General features: G+C 43.5%; 1 protein-coding gene across 4 annotated transcripts in view; it reads left to right on the top strand.

The window, feature by feature from the left end:
- Window positions 1-974: 974 nt before the first annotated feature.
- The window catches only part of LOC144608231 (LIM/homeobox protein LMX-1.2), a 254,632-nt gene continuing 238,948 nt past the window's right edge, over window positions 975-16,658 (top strand). The window contains exons 1-3 of one of the 4 annotated variants that reach the window (XM_078425815.1): window positions 975-997; window positions 5,473-5,595; window positions 6,080-6,245. In XM_078425815.1, the coding sequence (XP_078281941.1) occupies window positions 5,526-5,595; window positions 6,080-6,245 (236 nt within the window). In that variant the 5' untranslated portion in view covers window positions 975-997; window positions 5,473-5,525. Of the gene's footprint in view, window positions 998-4,775; window positions 4,876-5,472; window positions 5,596-6,056; window positions 6,246-16,658 lie in introns of those variants that run through there. The other 3 variants (XM_078425814.1, XM_078425816.1, XM_078425817.1) reach the window with 3 other exon arrangements.

Raw genomic sequence — 16,658 nt, 5'->3', positions numbered from 1 at the left:
ATGGGCGGGATATATCAGGGGTATAACGGCGCCTGAAAATCTTCTCCAGAAATCAAAGGAACCAAAAAATTGTGCCTATTAAATGCCTATACGCCTTTGGCTCTTGCCATTTAAAGGAAGGCGATTTTAAATCATAAATGCTGAGAATGCTGGACAGAATCAGTAGGTTAGACAGTGGGCGCGATGAGAGAATGGGGGACTTTCAGCCTTTCTCTTTCACAGTTCGGGAGTTTTTTTAGTTTCACATGCAAAGTGTTTTGTCTGATTTTTAATTCACGTCCCAGTTAGATTAAACAGTTGGTAAGCAACAGGAGTAAACGTGTGGGAATCGAAGAACCGCCTGCTTCAAACCACTACACGCTGCAGAAAGTATGAAAGAAATACAAAAAAAGCTCTGATAAATATCGAATATTTTATTGGCCACATTTTTGGGGTTTGAAGTTCAACTTAACCGAACTCCTCAAAATTTGATTTCCGACAGGCCGTGTGGTGTGGAGTTCAAAATACCGCCCCAATTGCGATATCTCGCTTGATGATAATCACCCCCTTCTCTCTCTTCCCCCCCCCCCTCTCTCTCTCTCTCTCTCTCTCTCTCTCTCTCTCTCTCTCTCTCTCTCTCTCTCTCTCTCTCTCTCTCTCTCTCTCTCTCTCTCTCTCTCTCTCTCTCTCTCTCTCTCTCTCTCTCTCTCTCTCTCTCTCTCTCTCTCTCTCTCACATCCTCACTCACGCCATTATATGCGCATGGTCCAAAGTATTTGGCGTTTTTAACCATTGGCGAATAGTCTGTGGAGGAGAAGATTGTCGTTGAAAGGAAGGAATGGGTATTGTCTTTGTGTCTGTCTGAGCGTTGGTTACCAGTGCCTTAACACCTTGTGTTTCCCATTGTTGTTGGTCCAGGTCAATGTATTGTCGCCACTGGCCGGCGGAGGGCGCCACGCTCCCAATTTGCTTTGTTGCAGTTTCTTTGCTGAAGAGTTGATGCACCTCAGGAATTAAGGTACTGTGTATTAAGCCACTTCCAATCTACGTCTGCCCCATTGCTCAAAGTGCAATGCTTTCCTTAACATTTGGCTCGGTTGGTAATTTGGTGTGGCCACAAAATTAAATGTGGTACGAATTATAGATCGAATGCAAACGCCTCAAAATTAACAGTAGGAAGACTAGGAGCATCGTGTCTTAATACAGCCATTCGTTGAATTGTTCCTTAGGGTTTTTTTTTTAAATGCTGAGAAATGTTAACATCGCTGCAATGGATACGTCTAGTAAATTTCAAAATGATGCAAACACTACACAAAAACACAGGGACCCGGGAAAGCAACACATATTTTTTTTTGTGTTGCAAAAGCAAATAAAGCACTTAGCGTGAAAGGATGTACCAATCAAACGCACAATTCAGGACATTTACAAGAACAAATTAGAGGCCAGGCTGCGGTTTTATAAGCCTGCGATACGAAGTTTCAATTTGTTTAAAGATAATGACTGTAAATTTAAAAGTAAATGAAAAATATGTCCGTCCCACCACAAAGGAAAAAATCCCCGCCGTGACACTGTCCTTCTCTAAGGCTACAATTAAGATGTTTTATAAATATATTAAATGACATTTTACAATTATGAACGATGTGGGGTTTTTTTTATTGCTGTGCAAAAAAAAAAAGACGAGATAAAATAAAGAAGGGGGAATTGCTGGATTCTAGAGATGTGCGGTTTTTGTGTGTTAAAAACTGAGAATAATTGAACGAACGGCAAAATGAACTCAATGAACGAGAACCTTGCTTGAATGTTGCACGCTTTTTGGACCTTGAATAGCAATATTCCTGGAGCAAAGATGTTAAATTTACCCGAGTGACCATGTGCACGGTTTTTTTCGGGCAGATATAATGAGACAAATTTATCTTGGTACAAGAAGCAAAGAAGCCCAGTAATTCGTTTCAGAATTAAGAACAACCGTTAGATGATGGATGGGCGCGTACATTTGACAGGGTGGGAATTATTATTTTGAAGAGCAAATTAAGAAAAACTAGGTTGGGATATAATTTGTCATTTTAAATTATCTTAAAGCTGTAATAATTGCCCTTCCATTAACTGTCTAACATACCCCGGACAATGCAAAATAATAAATATTCCCGGGCGGCACGGTAGCGCAGCGGTAGAGTTGCTGCTTTACAGCGAATGCAGCGCCGGAGACACAGGTTCGATCCTGACTACGGGTGCTGCACTGTAAGGAGTTTGTACGTTCTCCCCGTGACCTGCGTGGGTTTTCTCCGAGATCTTCGGTTTCCTCCCACACTCCAAAGACGTACAGGTATGTAGGTTAATTGGCTGGGTAAATGTAAAAATTGTCCCTAGTGGGTGTAGGATAGTGTTAATGTACGGGGATCACTGGCGGCACGGACTTGGAGGGCCGAAAAGGGCCTGTTTCCGGCTGTAGATATATGATATGATATGATATGATTTATTAAAATTAATGTGCGATTTTTATGATCTTTAAAAGGCAGACAATTTCCCCCAGGACACCAATTAGAATTTAATAAGTACCGTACCCTTTTAACGGCCTCGACTTATTTTGAGAACATGGAGTGCATTTAAGTAAGATTATGTGAAATTTCATTCAAAGAGAATTTGTGGTGCAGCTTTGAAAGATAATGGTGGGCACGTTCTAGACTTCCCAGTAGCACGAATGTAGTTATGAATTTAGTTTTGTTTTTTGATGTGGCTTCGATTTTAGACAACTATTGGAAAATAATGAGGGTTAAATCGCATCAAGTTAACTGTCTGTAGCGCTGTTCGCGTTGTTCCCGTACGGAACGACCTCAGCCCGAGTCTATGCTCATTGTAACTATGCTCGGCTCCGCTCACACCGGCGTTAAACGAAGATTTTTAAAACAGTCACTGCACAAATCCATGTACAATGTGGATGGGGGGTCATCGTATCACGAAAGAGACCATCGTTACCTAAACGCTTGACTTACAACCATGAGAAGAAGTGTCTCTTTAACCCACCCAATAAACATAGAAGCGCACCGCGTGTTAAAAATAGCACATAATACTGAAATAAAACTACCCGAGAACCTCAAAACCCAAACTCTTTCCCCTCAGTATAACCGTTATTTGTTTCAAATGGAAAATGATAAGACCCACCGATTGGGACGGGGATCTTAGAGCAGCGCTCTGTTTTACACCGGCAATTTATTTATAATCGGGCATTTTATGAAATTCTGATATTTATTCAAAGGAAAATAGCACGGCCACAAAACATGCTACAAGGTAGCAACAGAAGACGGTACCTCAAATATTATCTCTGCTCCTAAAATGGAATCATTTGTGGTACTTATTATTAATATTCCGGCCCTATCATTTACTGTCACTTTGCGCGGTCGAACTTACTAAAAATTTTGCTGAAATGACTTGACTTGTAGGGGTGGGAATGAGGGAATGAGGGTGAAGGGGGATACACATTCTGGAGCATGGTGGCAGAGTTGTGACATTGTTGGACGCTGCCTCAAACATCCCAGGCAGAAAATGACAACGGGTGCTGGGTCGAACATTATCTGAAAGCCCATCTCGCCGCAAAGGCTGGGTGGTTGCTGACGTTTGATTCTTGTACGGATAACAGGATCGTTCCCGTTCGCCCCTGGTCTTAAAGGCGCGGTGTCCGTGTGAGCGTCTCGCCGGCACTTGGTTAAGGCTGGGCCTTATGTTTTTTTTTCTCGCGGAGGCCGTCAAAATGGGACACCTTACGAGTTGAAATGCACACTAGCAATGTAATATTGATGCCGATTAGCACCCCAGACTAGTTAAACAAACGAGTCAAACGCGCCAAGTATTAGGCTGTTTGCTAGTGCTGAGATGTTTCAAATATTAAGCCTGGGCAAATAATTGAGATTTTTGTTTCTCCCGTGGAACATGTAAATTTTTTGGGGGGGTTTTAACAATGCAGAATAAATACATTGGTTGAATCGGAGAAAGTCACGCCACGGGTTGCAATAATTTGACCAAAATACCAAACATTCCGATTTCACAATATCTGAAAACTCTCACCTTTCACGTCTGTAGTGGTCTCCCGATGGCAATTGGCCGCGTTTAACGATTTCCTCTCCTGTCACTTTAACATAAACAAAAACACAGAATTTCCGAAACGATTAAGTCGTCATTAACGCCAGTTCCCATTTCCAAACCGAATTTTTGTTGTTGTTGATATCTTGACTTAATACACAAATTAGAACATTTTGGAGAGAAAAAAAAACAAAACTCCTATTGCGTTTTTTTTGTTGTCAATTTTAACGCTTAAAAAAAAGAAAAGATTATGATTCAAGAGCATGAAGATTTTTGTTTAATATAACAATAATCAAAGCAATGGGAATACCTGTGAATTGTTACCCACCTAGTCTGGGGTTTGGAGGAGCGCCCTATTTATCGACTGGTAATGTCACACCGGCGCGCTGATACAACAGGCGGGCAACGCGTTGAAATGTCATGGAGGGGCGCAACACTGGCGTAATTGCGTGTGTATCCCAGCGCCGGGCTTCCCTCCGCCCCATTTTCCTTCCCTCCCTCCCCTCCCTCCCTCCCTCCCTCCCTCCCTCCCTCCCTCCCTCCCTCCCTCCCTCCCTCCCTCCCTCCCTCCCTCCCTCCCTCCCTCCCTCCCTCCCTCCCTCCCTCCCCTCCCTTCCCTCCCTAACCTCCCCTCCCCTCCCCTCCCTCTCTCCCCACCCCTCACCGGCTCAATACCAACTCGCTGGAGAGAAGGCTCCATGGCACATTCACATCAGAGTACCCTGGGAAAACTTCCAGCCTGTTTCTTGGGATTTCCTCCTGTTTAATTTCCTCTTTCTAAAAAAAAAAAACCCAAATACGAGCAGCTTGGATTGCAACTCTGTGAGTTCCAGCCTGTGTCTCTCCTGCGTCCCTTCAGGTGCTCATATGTGTGGACGTTTAAAAAGAGTCCCCTCTTTTTTTTAAAAAGAGAGAAAAAACCGGTGCAAGTGTTGACTGACTGCATCGTAGCGATCAATTATCCAGCAATACCAAGTTAAAAGGCTCTCTCTCTCTCTCTCTCTCTCTCTCTCTCTCTCTCTCTCTCTCTCTCTCTCTCTCTCTCTCTCTCTCTCTCTCTCTCTCTCTCTCTCTCTCTCCTCTCTCTCCTCTCTCTCTCCTCTCTCACTCACTCACTCACTCACTCACTCTCTCTCCTCCACAGCCCATTCCCCCTCTTCTCCTCCCCCCGCTCCTTCCCTCTCTCCCCGCTCCTCCCCTCCTGTGCATGCGAACGTTTGTAGGGGAATAGTATAGATTGTAGCAAGAGCCAGCATTAAAAGTTGGGACTGTGCGAGTGGCGGGGAAGGAGGCAGGGCCGCCGTCTCTGTGTGTGTGTGTGTGTGTGTGTGTGTGTGTGCGTGTGTGTGTGTGTGCGTGTGTGTGTGTGCATGTGTGTGCGCGGTGGCACAGTGATCTTAAGGATGGCTCTTACAACAGGTCACACATCGCAGGTTAGGTGCCTGAACAGGAAAACGTCCGACTGCTCGAAGATGTTGGACGGGACAAAAATGGAGGAACTCCCGTTACGTCCCGGCCACACCACACTGGGAATGCTGATCGGTAAAGACATACTTTATATAAACTTTTATTATATTTTTAAAAATAATCTCTGCTGTCATATGGTACACAGCCGGCTTTGAAAAAGCAGCCAGATTGCAACATGCAAGACCGACTCCGTGACACGGGGGGGGAGGAGGGTTGTAGATATTTTGGGACGTTTTAAGATTTGGAACGAGCTTTGTGATAACAGATTTGATAACTATAAACACCCTCGAAAATGTTGCACAATTGTTTATGTTGCTCTCCGAATCGCTTCGCTTTAACGTGGCAACATTAGGGAGGCTACTGTCACTGAATGGATCTTTGCATTTTAGAACAAAATAGCAAAGAGGGATTTATAAATATATATATATATATATTGGGCTGATCATTGCTTACTTTAGATATAGCCACTACGATTTAGAAAGATTAATCGCAACTCAGAGCGGATTTTTAAAATATAATATTTTTTTATATCCTTCATGCTCTGAATGCAAACACGAAGAATTGTGTGACGGCTGTCAGCGACCGATAGAAGACCGCTTTCTGATGCGAGTGAACGAAGCTTCTTGGCATGAACATTGCTTGCAGTGTGCAGTCTGCGAACAACCTCTCACAAGGAGCTGTTATTTCCGAGACCGAAAACTTTACTGCAAAACCGACTATGAACAGTAAGTTTGTCCGCATCTCATCTCCAGAATGCAAAGAGACTGCAATATTTAATTTTTGCTCTCTGGGCCTTGTCTCACCTAAAGCCACAACTTCCTATTTTTTTTTGTTTGCAAATACAGTGATCTGTTATTTCTCAACCCCCTTCCCCTCCACACCATAATTATAGTTTCCATAGTAACCCCTTGCTTTCCCTTCGCTGTCATTTTATCGAGCTATTTAAAAAAACAAAACATCTGAATAAGATCACAAATAATCGTTGCAAAAAAAAATAATTCAGACCTCTACATCTTATTAATTGTTTTATTGTTGTATTTCTGATCAATCTAAAACATTCAAAGTTCTTAGGCACAGACTTTGCGTGTTTAAGCCCTTTGTAACTGTTATTTAGTAAACTAGTTCGCATTTGCCAGTCTTGCGACCTACAACTAGCCGTGTGCGTTGTTTTATGGAGATTGTGTGCGGAAACGGCATTGGATTTGTTGGAAAATATTTACGTTTCAAACGGATGCGAGAATGTTTTTATTTCTTGAGTTATTTCAGGCCGAATTTATCGCTTAATTGTTGCACTTGATGATCTAAAAATACTATAATCGTGCATTAACAATAACCATCAACTATCTCTCTTCTTGCCGAGGGTCTGTGTCCAGTAATTCTTTGTCTTTGATAACCTTATTGGCCGAATTTGTTTCATTATTAGCCACCTAACCGAGAATTAGTCGCGGGCAGTCGTATTTACAAAACGCAGCATGGACCATATTGTTGAAACACACGCGTTGTATTTATGAAAACCAACAAAATATCCCTGTACAAATGAAACGGAGGTGTTGCGTTATAATTACATTTACTCACCGAAAGAAGGGATGGAGTTATTTGGACGTGATTTTAGATCACCAACTCCGAACGACGTCTCGTTATACTTATATTAATCAGTCACAGGATAACAAATATATATTTTTACAAAACCAATGCTGGTGTTTTTGGTTTAGAAAAAAAAGGACCCGACGTTGTTAGGTTTTTATAATGGAAAAGAATGCGGGGTTGTACCTTACATGCGATCGCAGGTGTCCGGCGAGCCCTTAATACATCAATTTTATTTCCAATGCCTGCTGTTTAAGGGGAAGTCAAATGATCACCTGATATAGCATACCCATTTTTCCATGAAAAGGCAAATGAGGCACGGGCGACAACAGCAGAACAAACCACACTTAAAAAAGAAAAACCACACACACAAACACACATGTTACTGGGCTGAGAAAGCACCAATATTGAACCCCGGGGCGTCGCTAACAGTTACACTGACCAGCGTCGAGTTAGAACTGGGGTTGGAAATATAAGTCCCATAATTTGGAAAGTGTAAGATAACAGAGGCCAAGAGATATTCGAAGTGTCTTTTACTCTTGCAAAATGTCTCCCCGTCTCTAAACCCGGGTGACCCGAGGCCTTAGTGAATTCGCTTTCGGTTACGACCGCCGGCCGTTTGCCCTTTATTACTTAATCTGTTTACCTGCACTCGCACATCGTTAATATGCAAATACTTATACAAATTATTAAGATGATTAGTGTAATATCGATCCGCCCAAATTCTGTTTTGTGACTTTAAACGAAAAATCTCTTATTTACTATTTCAACTCGACTCATCAACCTCACAGTTAGTGACCACAATCTCCCCCCCCCCCCACCCCCCACCCCCCCCCCCCCCCACCTTTAAACTGGACACTTTGATTGTGTCGTTGGATGAACTTATCATTAATAAAGTTCCGATGAAGGGACTGAGGAATCCAAGTCGATCTCGTTGGACACCTCCAGATTTGCTCGTGAATAGCAACAGACATTCGTGGTTGCCATTCCTATCTTAGTTAACGACCCATTTTCTCTCCATGCACGTAAAATACGAATACATTCGCGACTTTAAAGCGCCGATGTTACACCGATATTTCCAGCGAATATGTACAGTTGAAGGGAGGTAATTGGAAAGGAAGGTAACGTCGCCAGTTTAGAGTAAATCTGAAGATATAGGATTAAAAGAAACGGGCCTTGGTATAAGGTCTGAATTTCACACTTATAAGGCACAACGCACAAGTTAAAACTCAATGCGATTTCCATATATTTTTCCACCCTGTTTCAAAAACACATTTTGCAAAACAACCTTGCACATTACCAGTTTGTTGATTTTGTTGTTATAATCTTTTAAGGCGAATTCGCGTGTGATTTGGAGTTCTTTATTTGGGGGGGAAATTCACTCAATCGTTTCCAAACTGAACGATTCTGATTTTTTGATTTGTATTTAGTGTTCTATTATAACGTTATAAAGTGCTTCTGGTGAAGGGGGGGGGTCGAGGGAGAGTGGATGGGGTTCCGACGTGCCGGGGAAGAGGGTTAAGGTATATAGCGAAGGGGGTTATTATTGGGAAGGGAGGGGAAGGTGTCGAGGGGGGTGACTGCGTGCGAGTGGGGTCGAGGTTGCGGGCAGGGAGAGGGGATGGGGGGGGGGGGGGTAAAGAGGAAGGTGTCAACTAATTGAACGACGCGAACCAATTTTATTTCCTCGCGGTGAAGTTTGGCGGCGTAACTCTTCCGACCTGCCATGTAATTGCCTCGGCGCTATCATTGCCCGGTTGTGGCAACGATGCGCTGCTTTTGAGGCAAGTTGGCGATTCCGATATTAATCCTGCAAGCGAAACAACAATAATCGAAAGTGCATTTAATTCCAGGCCGCCGATGCGCATCGCCTTAGGACAGAAATGCCGTCAGATTTCACTTGATTTGTTCGTTTTAATTGTTCAGAACTTTCAAGGTCGGGGGTACTCTACAAAAAAAAACTTATCTGCGGCCGGTGGGTTTGTAACACGGTCGGGCAGGGCATTAATATCAGCCGCTCTGTCTGTGTTTAAATGGGCCTTGCCTAACCATTTATGAATCACCCTACGTTACATGCACGGGGATTTCCATTTTCGACCCATTTGTTGGTGTAATCGCTGTCTGGATTTGAGAATTGGAACCGCTTAACTTGCAAACCCAGAACCAAAAAAAAAACTTGGGAGATATCATTTGAATTAACATTCCTGAGGGCCTGATTGTGATTCTGCCCGCAAACATTGTACACTCAAACACAGCGCGCTAGGAACTCTCGGCGAAATTTTAGGTGGCTGGTGATTTTTAAAAAAAATTGGCAGGTATTACACGAGAGAACGGGATAACTTGTCCTCTCGCCAGGGTTAGTTCACTTTAGCGAGCGTGGAGGCGTGTTATTGAGAGGGTTAACACGGTGGAATTAAAAACTAAGCGTTGAAATGTTAAGATAGCATTTTGTGTGTGTGTGAGAGAGAGCGAGAGAGTACGACGAAGTCAGTTTGATCCATAACATGGATTTCATTTTTTTTAAATCTAAATTTCACTTAAAAATCGACTAAATCTGAACATGTCTTAAAAATCCACTAAGTCTGAAGAAGAGTCCCGACCCGAAACGTTGTCTGTCCATTTCCCTCCACAGATGCTGCCTGACCTGCTGAGTTCCTCCAGCACTTTGTTTCCTCTCCACACATCCCCCCCCCCCCCCCCCCCCTCTAAACAACCATAACAATTATCCTGAAACGGGCGAGGGCTCCAGGTAAACAAAAGATGTAAATGCAAACGAATACTCTTTATACAAAAACAAAGAAAAGTGCATGTGGAATAGCTAAATAGGCAATGATTGCGGATCAGAAGCGTCGTGTCCCCATAATTGCACGCACAGTGAATGCTGGAGAGGCAACCTGATTAAAGGGACGTAAGATAAGAAAATAACTGCAGATGCTGGTACAAATCGAAGGTATTTATTCACAAAGTGCTGGAGTAACTCAGCAGGTCGGGCAGCATCTCGGGAGAGAAGGAATGGGCGACGTTTCTGGACCCGAGATGCTATCCGACCTGCTGAGTTACTCCAGCACTTTGTGAATAAATACCCTGATTAAAGGGGCGTTTGAACGTGCGGGTTTTTTAAATTCCCGCTCCCCAAATTCCAATTCAACGTGAGAATGACTTTGCACGGTTAGACATCGTTATGTATTTCCCTCGTCGCGGTCGGCCTGATTAGTTTTGTGACTCCATTATTCGCAAATACCCAACACTTTAAACCCAGTAACACTGAAATGAGTAAATGCGGCGAATGTGTTTCTCAGGGCAGTTGTTTTCATGTTCATTCTGGGCCCAGTATTTAGAAGTCCCGCGTCACAACAAGAGATAATTCCACTGGGTAAACAGTAAACATTTGAAATTGGTCAAAACAGAAATGTTGTGATATAGTCGGGGGGGATTGTTAGTGTGTAATTTAATGAAAAGAATCGCCAGAAAGCCAAGTTTGAGTTGTATATACTACATATATTGTATACACAGATGGTTTTCGAAATGGTAAAGAGAGGTTGCAGGTAGTAACTGTTGATTGGCATAATACGATCAAGTGGTTACTTGTTAGTGCATAATTCCAATTTAATTGTATTGTACTGGAGCGAGAGATTCCGTTCAATCCACACAGTTAAAGCACTGTATGAACTTTGTATTTCTCTGGCCGGGCAGCAGTTGTTTAATGTCTAACATTTTAGAATACCTCAGCATGGTAATTATTTGCAAACACTTGTTTGCACAAATATGTCTGGTCCTGTCTAGGCTGATTGTGGTTTAAGGCTCAGTCTGAACTTCGATTTTATAAACTTCTTATAAAAGTCTCTTATAAATGTATCTAGTGACGAGTTTTGAGCTCTGGAATTACAACGTCTCCATTTGTTCCATGCCGGCTCTTCTGACTTGAGCCTAATTTTATACTTTATTTCAATTGAGATTTTGTCTCGCCCAAATTTTAGTTTTTTTTAAAATTCCCCAGAAATAACCAGCGTGGAGTATTTCTTGACACAAAAAAAACAACACACACACACAAAATAAAAGCTCAACCCTACAGAGCTGTCCATTGCATTATACCACTTCATGGCTGTCACTAAAATTTAGACCCTTTTTATATCTAGGGGGTTTAACATGGCCACTTCAATCATTGGGGCATAATAGTACTCTGTTAGAAGCTTGGTCACAAACAAAAGACAACAACTATTGCTTTGCATCAACTTTTGTCAGGCATTGACTGGACTTCCCAATGGGGTCTTAAGTGGTTAGTGGTAACAATGTGAAATTCATAGCTGTAGCATGAAAATCCATTGCCCTGGATACTGCCAGTAAATGCTAGCAACAGAGAAATCCTGTGGACGTTCCAGTGCTCCTGATAGATCTCCTTTATACTGCACATCCAACGCTGCACTTAGTTACCACTGGGCCAAGGGGAGTGCTTGGTCGACAGTGCAAAAGTTGGAAAACGCCACACACACAGAACAAGCAAGCTCGTCTCACTGAGCTCAGAAGTCTAGCGTTGTCTTACCGATCTTAAATGTAATTTGAATGCGAGTCTCGGCTACAAGTTGACCCGACATGTTCGGCGGTGACGCCGGAATCTTTGAACAGTTTTGTAACAACACAGTGTACACTTATTAACCTCTGCTGTATCGTGGTACCTGGCGTGACATGACATGGTATCCCACTGTGAACACCACCACACAATGACAATGACACACATTTAATGAGACGGGATGCAGCCACATAAATCAACACTTCTGTGGAGGAGCACTGGTTTTTGAAATGCTTTTATAAGTAGGTATACTCAGCATGGTAACCCACGGTTTATTTTTTTCTGTGCCTCTTTATTAGACTCTCTGAAAACATGTGAGAAGTGTGCGTTACAGTAATTTTTTTTGTTTGCATTGCTAAGTGAAGCCGATGCTCTCTCTGCGAAAGCAGCAGACAGACTAGACTCTGCCAAGTTAGCTACACAACCTCGATTTTTAATTTGCTGTCTTGCTCTTTGCATTTGGAAACACCAACTCACTTAACAATTAATCAGTGCGCTCACGAATCTCAAAGTAACCAATTCAACTCAGATGGTGCCCGTTTAAAAAAAAAAAAAGATGTGTATTTTAATTATAAATGAACGCAACTTGATATTATTTACCTTAGATTTTTTTTCTGTATATTTTATCTTTAATGAGATTTGTAGGGAGAAATTATAGAGACTCTCTAGTTTGTTGGCTAAAGCTTAGCACCGTAGCACTACAGAAAATGAATAAGTGACGTTTCGAACCCTTCGCCTGACTGTGAAGAAGAGTCTTGACCCAAAACGTCACCTATTCCTTCTCTCCAGAGATGCTGCCTGACCCGCCCACTTACTCCAGCGTTTTGTGTCTATCTTCGGTATAATCCAGCATCTGCATTTCCTTGCTACACCAGAGCACTACAGATACATACACTGTATTGCACAATTGTCTGAATACCTGGCTAAGTACTGATCAAGGGGAAAGGAGGTTCTGGGATTACAATGAGGCACTTGAGCTGATTTATTCGGATGCACGCAGAATCCCAGTGTAAATAGCAGGTGTATTATTCCCCATCTTAATTCACCGCTCACCTTGTGAAGCACCAGTCTTCTCATCTGCCACGCCAGAAACCACAGAACTATTGTGGAAGCCAGCCATCCTTGACCCTAAGGGAATGTTAGAGCAGAGAAGAAGAACCTGTACACAATATCAAAGACTAGAGGGCATAGGTTTAAGGTGAGGGGTGCAAAGTTTAAAGAACAAAACTTGTGGGGCAAGTTTTCTTTTTACACAGGGGGTGGTGGGTGCCTGGAACATGCTGTTGGGGATGCTGGTGGAGGCAGATATGATAGTAACGTTTCAGAGATGTATGGTTCCACAAGGAATGGAATAATATGGTCCATGTGCAGGCAGATAAGAGTTGGTCTTGGCATGATAATCTGCACATACATTGTGGGCTAAAGGGCCTGTTCCTGTGCTGTACTGTTCTACTATCACGTTCAAGAAACATTTGGACAGGTACATTGATAGGATAGGTTTGGAAAGATATGGGCCAAACACAGGCAGGTGGGACTAGTGTAGATGGGGCATGTTGGTCGGTATGGGCGTTCGGCTGAAGGGCCTGTTTCCACGCTGACTCTGTGACTCTGTGTTCCATGTTTAGCTTATTTGGTAAGTTTAGTTTAGTTTAAAGATACAGCACGGTAAAAGGCCATTCAGCCCGCCGAGTCCGTGCCTACCAACGCTCCCCCACAATAACACTATCCTACACACACTAGGGACAATTTACAATTTTACCAAAGCCAATTAATCTGCACACCTGTGCGTCTATATAGTACGTCTTCTAATATCCCAGCATGTTGATTGGCGCAGGAGGGATTGATTTCCTCTCCAACCTGTTAAATTAAAAGTGCCATCCCTGCACTGTTGTGCTTTAACCTTTCGATGCTCCTTTATGGTTTCACAAGTCAATGCAGACGGGTGTTGATGTGCGTCTGGAGCAGAGCAGTGTGTCTCACCCTAGTGGTGGCATCACTCTCTCCTTATTACACATCCTCTTCTGACTAATGTCTGCATTAGAAAGCCCTCAAGGAGTTAGCTGGAGACACTCAGCAGAGAAGAACTAATTGTCACCTTCATTAGTTTCGACAAATGGGTTTAACCTTCAGTAAAAGTAAGAAGGAATGGGTGACGTTTCTTCAGAAGAAGGGTCTCCACCCAAAACATCACCCATTCCTTCTATCCAGAGATGCTGCCTGTCCCGCTGAGTTACTCCAGCATTTTGTGTCTATCTTCAGGAACAGTCAGGGCCTATGTCCTGAGGCGGAATTGTCAAAGACGAGAGGGCGTAGCGTTAAGATGAGAGGGGCAACGTTTAAAGGAGTTGTGGGGAGTACATTTATCACATAGGTGATGGTGGGTACCTGGAACGCGTTAGATTGGGAGATGAGAAGATCCTGATAATAGGCATCGAATAAACAAACCAGAGGTTAGTGAGTGTCAAATATAGGAGATGCGTAGATTAATAGAAACAAGCTGAATATTCTGAATCTGAACAAACTCCAACATGCTAACAGGGGTGGTGGTGGAGACAGGTACAATAGTAGTGTTAAAGAGGCTTTTAGATAGGCTCATGGACATGCAGGGAATGGAGCGATATGGATCATGTACAGGCAGATGCGATCAGTTTAACTTGACATCATGTACTGTACCAACATTGTGGGCTGAAGGGCCTGTTCCTGTGCTGTACTGTGCAATGTCTATGTTCTATTTTTGAGCTAAGTTAATATACTTAGTGACAGCAGCTGTTACGTCACAGTGGCATTTACCAAATTTGCTGAATCAATATAATGACACATTTGTACTTCAAATGGTTTTCATTTCTAATTCTTCAACCAAAGTATTCAAACATTTTTTGGAAAGTCAGCATCGAGTATTAAGTTTTGATAGACAATAGACAATAGACAATAGGTGCAGGAGTAGGCCATTCGGCCCTTCGAGCCAGCACCACCATTTCAATGTGATCATGGCTGATCATTCTTAATCAGTACCCCGTTCCTGCCTTCTCCCCATACCCCTGACTCCACTATCCTTAAGAGCTCTATCTAGCTCTCTCTTGAATGCATTCAGAGAATTGGCCTCCACTGCCTTCTGAGGCAGAGAATTCCACAGATTTACAACTCTCTGACGTAAAAAGTTTTTCCTCATCTCCGTCCTAAATGGCCTATCCCTTATTCTTAAACTGTGGCCCCTGGTTCTGGACTCCCCCAACATTGGGAACATGTTTCCTGCCTCTAACGTGTCCAACCCCTTAATAATCTTATATGTTTCGATAAGATCCCCTCTCATCCTTCTAAAGTCCAGTGTATACAAGCGTAGTCGCTCCAGTCTTTCAACATACGACAGTCCCGCCATTCCGGGAATTAACCTAGTAAACCTACGCTGCAGGCCCTTAATAGCAAGAATATCCTTCCTCAAATTTGGAGACCAAAACTGCACACAGTACTCCAGGTGCGGTCTCACTAGGGCCCTGTACAACTGCAGAAGGACCTCTTTGCTCCTATACTCAACTCCTCTTGTTATGAAGGCCAACATTCCATTGGCTTTCTTCACTGCCTGCTGTACCTGCATGCTTCCTTTCAGTGACTGATGCACTAGGACACCCAGATCTCGTTGTACGTCACCTTTTCCTAACGTGACACCATTCAGATGTTGGAGCGAGACACATTGAGACATCCAACAAAGCTCCTTGTTTCAGGTGAATCAGGACCTGATTCAATCTCTCAAAAGCAGCCCTTTTCCATTCCCCCCATCCCCTTCCACCCATATTCCTTCCTCTGCATTCACATTTCACACTTTTTTCCCTTTTCTTCCTGGCCTTTGTCCAACCATCAGTCAAAAATAAAACTGCCCTCACCTGCATCCACCTATCACTTAGTATAGAAAATATAGACACAAAGTATTGGAGTAACTCAGCCGATCAGGCAGCATCTCTGGAGAAAAAGGATAGGTGATGTTTCGTGTCAGGACTGCGCATCACTTCGGTATAAACCAGCATCTGCAGTTCCTTCCTACACATTTTGTCATCACCTATTAATGTTCTCCAGCATGCTGCCTGACCCACTGAGTTACACCAGCACTTTGTGCCTTTTCCAGAAAGCAGCTCGTGGTTGGGAGAATGGTGACTTATTTCATCGGGGAAGCAATCACAAGTTCACATGTTATTGGAGTACAATTAAGCCATTCGGCCCATCGAGTCTATTCCGCCATTCAACAATGGCTGATCTCTGCCTCCTAATTCCGTTTTCCTGCCTTCTCCCCACCACCCTTGACACCCGTTCTAAATCAGGAATTTGTCTATCTCAGCCTTAGAAAAATATCCACTGACTTGGCCTCCGCAGTCTTCTTTGGCAATAGAGGGAATCCAGAGATAAGGCAAATGCCACCATGGACTCTGTCACACCCCACTTCCCTGCCATTCTGCCATGACTTACAGCAGCATCAACTCCCAAAGCTTCTGAACACTTGAAGATTTTCTCAACCAGATTTCGATTAACCTCCTTTCGCTTCTTGTCCCCCCCCCCCCACCCCAGTCTTTCTCCTCCTCACACAACAGCTGTTGTGAAGCTGGTTCAGGAGGGTGAGGAATTTGTGGGGAGAGTTCAACGCGAGGGAATTGTGCTAAGGTTGGCAGGAGCGTCACCCACCCCCCCCCCCCCACCCCCCCGCAAGTCTCCATGTTTACATTGCTGACGCTGGAAAACAAAACTATTTCTCAATTTACTGAACAAATAGAAGCCTCCCATTTTCTGGGGAAGGTACTGCTTCCGTCAGCAAAAGGGGGAACCTACGCAAAGGCAATGGACTAACCCTTGCCACTTTGTCCATTGGAGTGAGAACAGCGAAGCAACTGCTTGAAGAGGACTGAACATGCTTTGCATGTCAGTGAGCCTCAGGGGCTGTTGTCGTTACAGATGAATCCAACGCAGGTCGAGGCCCTTCGGCCCATCGTGCCCATCACCGACA

Source organism: Rhinoraja longicauda, chromosome 31, assembly GCF_053455715.1.
Source record: "Rhinoraja longicauda isolate Sanriku21f chromosome 31, sRhiLon1.1, whole genome shotgun sequence".
Taxonomy (NCBI): domain Eukaryota; kingdom Metazoa; phylum Chordata; class Chondrichthyes; order Rajiformes; family Arhynchobatidae; genus Rhinoraja; species Rhinoraja longicauda.
This window is presented reverse-complemented; position numbering and strand designations above follow the sequence as displayed.